This window comes from Salvia miltiorrhiza, chromosome 8, assembly GCF_028751815.1.
Source record: "Salvia miltiorrhiza cultivar Shanhuang (shh) chromosome 8, IMPLAD_Smil_shh, whole genome shotgun sequence".
NCBI classification, from domain to species: Eukaryota; Viridiplantae; Streptophyta; class Magnoliopsida; order Lamiales; family Lamiaceae; genus Salvia; species Salvia miltiorrhiza.
The window spans coordinates 22,557,376-22,568,445 of NC_080394.1; the positions used below are offsets into that span (position 1 = coordinate 22,557,376).

General features: G+C 35.8%; 2 protein-coding genes across 2 annotated transcripts; both read right to left on the reverse strand.

Annotated features, from left to right (window-relative positions):
- Nucleotides 1–1,195: 1,195 nt before the first annotated feature.
- Nucleotides 1,196–7,795, reverse strand: LOC130998201 (wall-associated receptor kinase-like 9). Its single transcript, XM_057923631.1, has 5 exons — nt 7,771–7,795; nt 3,801–4,355; nt 2,472–2,501; nt 1,483–2,312; nt 1,196–1,411 (listed from the first exon to the last, which is right to left on the reverse strand). The coding sequence occupies exons 1-5, from the start codon at nt 7,793–7,795 to the stop codon at nt 1,211–1,213; spliced, it is 1,641 nt and encodes a 546-aa protein (XP_057779614.1). The 3' UTR covers nt 1,196–1,210.
- A 192-nt stretch (nt 7,796–7,987) lies between these two features.
- LOC131001896 (U-box domain-containing protein 9-like) lies at nt 7,988–10,625 on the reverse strand. Its single transcript, XM_057928530.1, has 2 exons — nt 9,752–10,625; nt 7,988–9,173 (listed from the first exon to the last, which is right to left on the reverse strand). Exons 1-2 carry the CDS (start codon nt 10,028–10,030, stop codon nt 8,073–8,075), a joined length of 1,380 nt encoding a protein of 459 aa, XP_057784513.1. The 5' UTR covers nt 10,031–10,625; the 3' UTR covers nt 7,988–8,072.
- Nucleotides 10,626–11,070: the final 445 nt, after the last annotated feature.

Here is an 11,070-nt window from a genome sequence, read left to right on the forward strand (position 1 = left end):
TTGGATTTCCATTTGTAAACACCTAACATCATACACCAAGGAAAATTAATTACAAAAATTATTGTAAAATCGGTGACAACCTGTGGAAAATCCCGCTGGAAAAGGATTAGGGGATCAACAATCAGAAAATCACTCCGTTGAGACTTCGCTCCCCTCGACTGCCCAATCAAAGGGGAGAGATCTTCCAGTCGTTGCGGCTTTAACTCAGATTGAAAACAACTATCCAAGTGAATCGGAAATTGGGCAAGGTTCTCGAAATACTTTTGTTGTAGAAGTCTGAGTACACACATGTTAATTCCCACTGGTGCGTTCTACATTTTTTTGCTGGTATACCACACTTAAATTTTTGCTATTGACGATGTTTCTTACATCTAAACTTGATTCAATACTGGGATCACTAATCTCGGGGAGACGATGTAGCCGTAGACAGCGACGGAGATGGAGGCGAGGGTGTCAGCAGGGTGGGTCTTGTAGGTGACGACGACGGAGTTGCAGATGTCGTCGTCGTCGGTGAGAGGAGCTTTAACATGAAAAATTTGGTTGAAATCTGCAAAGGAAGACGACCGCTAATGCAGAAAAAGTTGCAGGTGGGCCCCACAATTCAAATTAAAAAAAATCACTAACGTTGACTGACAGCGTTTGGTCAGAGGGGTTTAAATGTATGATTTTTCGGACTTTAGGGGCTAATTTACACACACATTGAGTATGGGGAGCAATACGCTATAAGAGCCTATATACTACAGGGGCATATCTGCATCTTAACCCTATTTTTAAATAATTCACTAGCCGTTTTTATGTTGTTATCAGGAATGGCCAGTTTGTTTTCAGACTTCTATATATATCATATATAGTGGATGCCCTAATGTGCCTTTCTTCAAAAAAAGAAAAAGAAAAAAAAGACATAAAAGTGCACGAGCTCCCGAATTAATCTCTAAACGTTTAAGGATCCGTTTATATTGATGGAAAATGAGAGAATGTATATATTTTCACAATGTTTCATCATTTTAGTATGTTTATTATTGTAGAAAATTTTCTTCGGGCAAGGTGAAATATTTTCTCGGACTGCTCATTTTCACTCATTTCTCTTCGATGTTGGATAATCTTATCTTTAAGTAGTGATGTGAAAATATTAATTTGTCAATATTTTATCTTTAGTAAATACATGATAAAAATGTTATCCATCAAAGGGCCGGGCAGTATAATAGTATAATTAAGTTGAATATTGAGTGTTTCTCCAAGCTCTGTCGATTTCATCGAAGACCAAATCAATGGTGGGACGACCCCTGCTGGAAGTGGCCGTACACAAGACTGCAATTTGCAAGATGGATTCCATGTCTAAAGTGTTGACATCTTCCATTCGAGGATCTTGGAACTCCCATAATGGCCTTAATCCGGCGCTCACATCTTTTGCCTGCAAAGCATATAAATGGGGTTAATTAATGAGAGATGCAGAAATGCGTATATATAATTAAGTAAAAGAACCTTTGTGGTGAGCTGGTCCCTGGCATTGAGGTCAAGTTGGAAGACCCTCTGGCCAGACAAGAGCTGCAGAGTGAGGATGCCGAAGCTGTAGATGTCGCTCGAGCATGTCAGCTTCGCACTTACTATGTATTCTGGGTCCATGTAACCTATGGTTCCTCGAACATCTGTAAACACCTTGCTCTCTTCCATCCCCAGCATTTTCGCTAACCCGAAATCAGACAGCTTTGCCACCATTTCATCGCTTATCAGAATGTTGGTCAACTTGATATCTCTGTGAACGATGCATCCACTCGAGTGATAGTGCAAATATTTGAGAGCCGCTGCACAATCCCTCAAAATCCTCACCCTCAATTCCCACGTTAGCACGCACTCTTTACTCAAGAGATGCTCAGCAAGATTCCCATTGGGACAGTATTCATAGACCAAGTAGTGTTGTCCATCCTCAACGCAGCAGCCATACAGACACACGAGATTAGGATGCCGAACCCTCGACAAACCGTCGATCTCTGTCGCGAAGGAGTCTGATGTGTTGCTCTGAAACAGCTTCTTGATAGCGACGAGCTGCCCGCTGGGCAGCTGACCCATGAAGACCTGCCCGGCGCTGCCCCGGCCTAGTAATTTCCCCTCTGCGCTCATCGCCTTCTCGATCTCTTCTATGGAGAATCGGTAGAGGCCTGAGCATTTTGTCGCCAGTTCTTTGCTCAGCCCTACTTTGTTCTTCTTCTTCATCATCTTCTTCTCCTCGTTTGATTTCTTGGCAACGTGTTTGATCACCACGCCGAGGCCAAGAATCACCAGAATCACTGCGAAAAGGGCCCCCGCTACGCCATCTGATCAACTTATTTGATCATGAGTTAGTATGAATGAGATTACCCAATCACTTTTCCACACTGGTGAATAGTGTATTTATCACTAAATTAAGAATTGTGTACAATAATGTTTTAGGAGATTTAAACTGATCTCGATTTGAATGAGGGTTTTTTGCTTACCATTTAGCTTTATATAGTTCTCGGCTGGCTCTGCACAAGACGAAAAAGGAAATTAAATGAGTGCTAGATCGTTAAAAGAGTTAAATACCGCAAATTAATAACATACTAATTTTTATCTAGATTATGTAAATATTTTCGCAATTTCAAATTTCAATACGTACGTACGTCTTTTTAATTTTTGTAATCACAAACATCGCCATTTTTTTCCGGCGAAGTTGTATTTCCTTTATGTATTGGTTATTCAAAACTAACCTATTAATTAATCAGGTGGTCCTGTGAAACCGATTTCATAGATGTTTTTGTGTTAATAAAATATTAGTTTAGTGTGAATATGCGTTTCATATCACTTCTGTGATTAGAGTTGTCTAATAACTCTCGGACAAATGGTGAATACGCTGCTTCGGTCTGCAGCATTTGGCACATGGCCATGTGCCATATTAATGCATAATTTCGCAATTCTCTATTTCTCATAAGAAAATTATTATTTTAGAGATTTTTAAGTTAATTTATTCCAATTTATATTTATACATTCGATCTTTTTTTCTTACATTAATAACATATATTAATAAAATAAAATAAGGGGCAAAATGATATATATACACTTTTTAAAAGATAAAACATAAAATATACCCACATTTTCTAACATATATAAATTTTACCGATTAAGACAATTTTACCCTTATACCACTTTAACATTAAATTTAATTATAATTTATAAAAAAAATACTAAAAAAATTCCTCCACCCTACTGTCGGCCAAAGACCAGTGCTGCACCTCGCCTCCGCATCTCTTTAGATTTGAGTTAAGTTCAGTTTTGACGCTTTGGTTGCTTGACACTGAAGCGTCGAACGACGAACATCAATGTCGAGCGATAGTTAAATTTGAACTATGCTCGACACTCGATCATCTCGTGTCAAGTGTATCGAGCATCGAACAATAGTTCAGTTTGAATTATTATTCGACACTTGAATGTCGCGTATTAAACATCACGTGTCGAGCAATCGGACATTGAGCACTGAACTTAACTCAAATCTCTGAAGCGATGCGAAGGCGAGGCAGCGAGGTGGAGGCGCAGTGCGACGAGGCAGAAGAGAAGGCGGCAAATATCGAGAGTGAGGGCCTTTTTTTTTTCTTTTCTTTTAGTTTCTAATTTTTTAAAATTATAACTTCATTAAGTATGCAAATGTTATGTTTAACAAAAAAAAATGTGTGTCATTTATATATTTTAATTAGTTTGTATGGGTATTTTTTTGTTTTTGTCCTTAAAAATGGATAAAACTTACGATTAACCTATAAAAATGAAATAGGAGATGGAAGTGATTAGTATACCTGAAGCAGTCAAAGCAGGCAAGCAGTTGTGGAGATCAGCACTCCCAATCACAGGCGTCCGAGCCATGAGTGCCACAACAACAGCAACACGACACACAGCTTCTTCAACATGACTCCCTTGAGCTTCCAGATCAGCCAACAAATTCTCAACTTCATCTGAAATCGCAGAGGTACAACTCCCACATGCATCGTCAAACGAGGAATTTCCAAAAAGGGAGCACCTTTCCACCACGTGTCCATCGATACGTGTCACGTGTAGAGTGGAGCATTTGCTGCTCCCGTAGTAGAAGTCGTCAAACCCGCATGTGCGGATTGAGACGCCCGGCTGCAGCGGGAGAGGCCCGCTGCAGTCGTTCCACTGCGAGCGGGGGATGAAGATGGCGCCACCCGCTGCATGGAGGGCGAGTGCGTGAGCGAAAAAGGCCAGCGCGTGTTGACAACAACTCGACTTAGGGTAGCCGTTCCAGTCGCCCAACGCCTCGTCAATGTGGGTGCATCCACCCATAGGTTTGTAGGGGAATGAAGTGAAGTTTAAACTGCACGCTGCAAATGCATCTGCTTTAATAAATCATCACCACCATTAAACTGCATACAATACAAGATGGAAATTTCTACAAAATAATATCACTTTGGTCTTCAAAAATTAAGCAAATTTATATTTGAAAATAAATGTAAAAGAAAGAATGGATATGGAGTATAAAACCTGAATCCCCTGGTGATGGGAAAGAAGAAGCTGCAGCTTGAAAGAGAGAAATTAGAGTAAAACCAAGAAAACTGAATTTTATGCATCTTTCTTTCATCTTTCTGATCGTGTCACGTACGATTATGTATTTTAATTTTTAGTTTAAATCTTTTCCCTTCTAATTCAAGAAAACTATAAATTCATGCGCATATATATATAGAGATTATTAAATTTCTTGCTTTGTAATTCGCACCTGAAGAAATCTTCTCCTTGAAATCATCGAAACATTTGACATTCAAAACTCCACCCCTTTACTGAAATGTGGGCTTTGTACAAGTTTCGAATTAATCAAGAAACACTCGTTATTATCCCATTAATATATATTGGAAAAAAAAAAAAACACAAATTAAATTACACACTGTGGATTTTGCTCAAGATTTGAGCTATGTGCATGATAATCATGCTTAGATAATCATCATGCATAAGGGTCACTTTTAGCGCGGTAAATGAGTCAAGATACTAAAATTTTGAATCGATAAAACCGGTCATCGACAGAAATTATAAATTACTTAATAAAATTTATAGATGCATCTTAAAAATACTTTTAATTTGCAACATGGTTGTTCACTATATACAATACAGTCATTTTTAAATAATATATATGTAAATTAAAGTTTAAATTAATCTTCTAAATTTTGATATGATTAGGGATGGCAGTGGATCTTGGACCCGGTCCAGATCCGTGGATCCAGATCCGTTTTTACGGATCTGGATCTCAATTTTTTGGACCCGACGGATCTGGATCTCAGTTTTGAAAACGGATCTGGATTTGGATCTTGAAATTTTAGATCCGGATCCGGCCCAGATCCGACCCGTGGATCCGTTTTATTATATATATATATATATATATTTTATATTTTGTGTTAACTAAATTAAAAATAATAAATAAATTATATTCAAAAGAATAAAAACTAAAAGTAATTAGATAAAAGTATTTTATGTTATATTTTTCATGATGGAAATTAGATGTTGTTGATTTTGTGATTTTTTTTTTAATTTAATTTAAAAATAGTAGATCCATGGATCTGGACCCGTGGACCCGCGGATCTGACGGATTGGATCTGGATCCAAAATTTTCAGATCCACGGATCTGGATCTGGATCTAGTATATGAAAACGGATCTGGATCTGGTATTGGCCAGACCCGGTCCAGATCCGGCCCATTGCCATCCCTAGATATGATCACCGTATATAAGATTGAAAAATCAACCAAGATTTCACTTGGATATTAATTGCATGGGCCAAAACTATTTATATAGTTTGAGAAAATATACAATAAAAATTACTTAACCAACATAAAAAATTAAAATATACATGTATCTAATTTCTTTTATAGTAGTTCTAAAATTGGCAAAGATGAAAAAAAAAAAATTGAAATTGAGATAATATTAAAAAATATTTTCCTTTTTCATGTGCCTCATTAATAATGGTTCATTTCTAAAAAAAAATCACTTTCTATCACAAAAAAGTTGTGGGCTCACAACTTTATATCACTTTTATCATTTAATCACTCTTCTTCTTAATAATCGTACCCAAAAGTATGGAAACACACTTAGTGAGACGGAGAGACTATTATACGTATCCTTTTAAATAGGTTCTCCAATCGGTGAAAACTACTAAAAGTTTGAAATAAGACTGAAGATTTTAGATAGATAGAAATATAAAATAAATCACAAAATTTCACATATTAAGAATTAGTAATATATTTTTACTTGTCTCAAATCCAATTAAAAAGTAATTTATTATACGCTCTTGTCCCAATACTACAAGAAAAATGCTAATAGACACCGATTTTTAACCGGTGTAATAACCTAGAAATCAATGAAAGGCGGTGGGACTGGGGTACGTACTAACACAAAACGCTTGTGCTTGTTGACGGTATTATTAAGGGAAAATGGAATTTAAATTCAGTCTATGGTGTTCGGTGTTCCATTTTGTGATTTATTTTGAATTTTTTGTATTTTCTTTCCAATAATATTTTTATATACTTTAATTTAATTTTATGATTATTAATTAGGATTTAGTTCATTCAAATAATGTATTTCATTATTTAATTTCTTAAATATCGGTGTCTATTAGCATTTAAAAAAAATTTATCTATAACACCGGTTTTAAACCGGTATAATAGGCTTGAAAAACTGGTTTAATAGACTTGAATTGGTTTAATAGACTTGAATTAGAAGCGGTGTCGTAATACCACTATGACACCACAACAAAGATACTGGTAACATAAAACCGATGTCTTTTAGCATTATTTTATAATCTACGACACCAATTTTAGCTACGACGCCGATTTTTGAAACGACACATAAAACCGGTGTCTTTTTAGCATTTTTGTTGTAGTGCAAGCTCATATAGTAATACTCGCTAATTATGCTTATCTATGTGAATCTGTCCAAAAATTATTTTACTACTCTTCATGTTTCAAACTAATTTACAATATTACCCGTAAATTACACTAACTCATTTAAATTTATAAAATATCTAATAATCAAATATAATTTGTTACTTTAATTGGTTATTTATCTAAACAAAAATTCAAACATTACACAATAAATATATAAATAATGAAAGATTAATTAATGATAGAAGTTTCACCTAGAAATATCAACTAACATGGTGGTATGGATTCGATAAAAAAAATGTTTGAACTCATTTAGTGAATCGTAAGCTTAAAACACTATTTGGATTCTACGAGCGCTTCTATGGGTCTAAAAGTCCATCCACTTGTATTTTATTTCTAAATGATTGATGCTCGAAAAAATATTATTTTTTAATTTGTAATAATTAATAATATTATGCACATAATATTTTATTATGTACTGTTTTGATTTATCATGATGATGATTATTGATAATTCTGACCGTGAAGGTATCTTGGGCAATGATAATTTAATATTGAGAAGTGATGTTATACTATTATATAAAATCATGTCTCGATGCATCGAGTTGATGATATCCCTTGAGATGCTCATAAGGTTTATTATACTACAAAATTCGATTGGTTAAAATAAATTACAACCTACAGGTACAATAATAATGTTAGAGAAATTCAAATTATTGAATAATTTATTATTTAACTAAAGTTATCAGTTAACTTAAGCTAATTAATGAATCTGCGCTATCCTAAACACACAAAATAATTAAATGAAAGAAGTCACATTCACAATTCTCATATATTTACACACATTGTCACGAGGACTCTCAAATTTTTAAATAATTCCACTAACCATCGCCACCATTTGTAGGACCCATTTTTTAGTCATCAAGATATAACTAGTTTGTTCAGAAAATAATTCGATAATATTAAAATTAATTTATGAATATAATTAAACATATTGGATGATCAGATTGTTCAGAAAATAATGTGTTATTGTTATCATTTTACAATTTATTTGATTATCTTATCATAATTTTTCATGTCGTGTTATAATATAAGGAATTGAATTGCAAAAATCAACAATTTATCTTCTTCGTATATGGAAACATCACACAAATTAAGCAAATCCTACTATACAAAGCCCATGTCTCTTTATTTTGAAAGCCCAACCCAGAAATCATGTGTGGAATTTGTAAGCCTATTGAGCCTCTGCAAAAGGGCGGTTGCCTTCCTCTTAGCTCTTGAAGTTCCTGTCTTGGTTAGACCAAAGAGAGCTTCGCGTGCATATGGCACTTGCTCTAGCTTCCTTGGATCACTATAGCACATACTATACACAATGGCCACACACTTTTCCTTACTACGCTCTCCAACGTCGTCTCGTACTATGCTCAATAGGCGCGATACCATATCGCGCTCTTCCATCTCCTCAACGGCCCTCTCATGGCCGCACATCCGCTCAAGAATCTCCACCATTTCGTTCATCAACACGCCTCCCTCGATCTTATCTATGACCACCCTCACCACTCCTTGAGAGAGAGCTCTTTCCCTATTCTCAATCAGTGTGCACAGATTCAGAATAGCCGAGGCTGCATCTATTGAGGCCAGCGGATGCCCTTCTTCCAACAGCTTGATCAACGGCTTAACAGCGCCCAATTCTCCAATCACGCCTTTGTTTGAATCTACTGTCGACAGTGCAGAAAGGGCAGCAGCAGCGTGCCCTCTCGTCTCACTCTTCTTACTCCTCAGTGCCTCCGAGAGGAAAGAAACAGCTGATGTGCTCCTCCCTTCCAAAATTTTCATCTTACATGAGTGATCAGTGGAGATGTTCAAGATCGTTGCCACCACATCCTCGTACAATGCAGCATCGGAATAGCACCTCTCGACTAACAATGGACTGAGTAGTAGGGATGTAGCACCATTGATCTCTCCAAAAAGGGAACGGGCAGAGGGCAAACGGGCTGTGAGCAAACGGAGCTCTTTCACAGCGGCCATCTGATCCGGGAGTGATGAGGATGAGAGCCTCTCGAGAAGCTCCATCTGATGCTCCCTGGACACATTTGCTCCAAGTTCGTCTGCACGTGTAGGGCTAGTTCTTGGGGCGTCCCCTCTGCTAGTTGCCTTACACCAGTTGATGATCATGTTCTTGATTGAGTAATTAGGGATGAGGAGAGTGTGAGGCAGTAATTGATGAGTCTGTGGGCATTTTGTGTTTCCCTCGTTTAGCCATTTTCGAATTGATAGCTCCTCAAATGTCTGCAACATTCCAGTGACAAAAAAAAAATGCAAATTCATTCATAGTTTTCCAAAGTTGAGAATACAAATCTAGCATCATACATCATACATCATACATAACTCCTAATGCTGTAATTTGCAATCAATTCATTATTGATTCAATTTCAAACAAGTTCAATCAAAATCATTCATAAAAATCAAAACAAGAATATCCAGAGAGAGAGAGATTTCCCAGTACTGCAATTTCAAACAAGACGCAAAACAACAATCTCTCTCTCTCTCTAAATATATATCTAGTTCCATGTACAGCAATTACAAATAAGTTCCATCAACATCAAATCCTAAAACTTAACACAATTCCGTGAAAAAACACGCACAAACTCTCTCTCTCTCTCTCTCTCTCTCTCTCTCTCTCTCTCTCTCTCTCTCTCTCTCTCTATTTATGTATATACTATTATAGTTCCCTATACTGCAATTGCAAACAAGTTCCATCAAAATCAAATCCTAAAATGCAAGACTCGTATATTAATTGAAACACACACAGAGACTCTTCTCTCTCTACCCCCAAAATAGTAAGAAAAGATGGGTGGGAGTCTTACCTGACCAGAAGCAGCAACAACAGGGTCTTTCATCAAAATCCCAGAAATTGGGCACCGAAATTCTTGAGGTGGTTCTTGGAATTCGAGATTCTTCAACTTCATAAACCCCTGATCAAAATCACTCTGTTTCAGCTTCAATTCCTTTAGGGCACACAATGTCTGAATTGCATAATCAGTAATCTCCAAATCATCATCATCGTCTACCATCAGGGCTTCCGTCACTCTCTGCAGCTCTTTCTTCAGCTCCAAAGCCGTCTCTTTTCCTGCAATTTTCTCCATTTATCTTTTTACCCTTTTCCAAAAAAAAAAAAAAAAAAGAAATCAAAGCTTTACACAAAATCAGAAGAAGAATTGTGGGAATCTAGAGTTGATAGAGTGGCGCTACTCGCATTTCGGGAAGTTACTAAAGCATTTTTGGTGGTTACGTTTGGCATGACCCCAACCGTTTTTTAATTCGTATGATAATATTTTTTGGATATATTTAATGATTTTATCCTTATAAAAAATGTTTATAAGAGCAAAAAAATTACTTTTTTTTTTCTTGAATTATATGTTTATTAGAAGGAAAACCGACAATATATAATATTTGAGGATAAATCATCCATTAACCAAACTAAAAAACAAGTAAATAATTTAAGTCACTTGAATGAATCGCTTATGGATATGCATGATACTGACTGAATTAGATGAAAATATTTTAAATTCGAATCAGATCAAACTTCTTGTTATTAAATGAGATTGATTTTGTTTGATTTTTGTAAATTGAAGCAAACAAAGTGAAACCAAGATAATTAATTGATCGAACTTAATAGAATAGAATGATTGATTTCATTTTATAATTGTGTGTTTCTCTAATTTGTTTTGAAAATGTGTTTTCTCAAATTATATTTTACACCCTACTAATAGGTGTTTAGCGATACCATAATACAATATGCTTTTCCATTGAAAAAGGTAACTCTTTTGCTACAACTTTGGTAAGTCATAAACCATTCGAATTCTTAATCTTAAATTTGTACACGTATCTAAAGAGGTAGTATTTCGTGGCAGACAGTAGTTGCAAAACTGACATAGACAATAAATTTATTTTCTTAATTGGCTGCTAAATTCCCACGTTGGCTGTCATCGATTTAGTGAAAACGACTAAACAATAATTCCAATGCCGACATCTTGTAAGCCTTTGCCCCTTTCCTTGTCAAAAATTAGTGGTCACTTAAAAATATTAAGTTTATGTCATTTAATGAAATGAAGGAAATGGGATTTTGATTGGACAAAGATTAAAGAGATTCTTCAAATTCAAATTTAGATGCTGACAAAATTGC

What these genes read in the sequence shown, in the direction of transcription:
- LOC130998201 (XM_057923631.1), bottom strand. Translation starts at nt 7,795, where the DNA reads ATGGGTCCTACAAATGGTGGCGATG. An exon ending in TCCTACAAATGGTGGCGATG is followed by an intron (nt 4,356 to 7,770) that starts GTTAGTGGAATT and finishes TTATTAAAGCAG; the next exon opens with ATGCATTTGCAGCGTGCAGT. An exon ending in GAACTATATAAAGCTAAATG is followed by an intron (nt 2,313 to 2,471) that starts GTAAGCAAAAAA and finishes TAAGTTGATCAG; the next exon opens with ATGGCGTAGCGGGGGCCCTT.
- LOC131001896 (XM_057928530.1), bottom strand. Translation starts at nt 10,030, where the DNA reads ATGGAGAAAATTGCAGGAAAAGAGACGGCTTTGGAGCTGAAGAAAGAG. An exon ending in TTGTTGCTGCTTCTGGTCAG is followed by an intron (nt 9,174 to 9,751) that starts GTAAGACTCCCA and finishes GGAATGTTGCAG; the next exon opens with ACATTTGAGGAGCTATCAAT.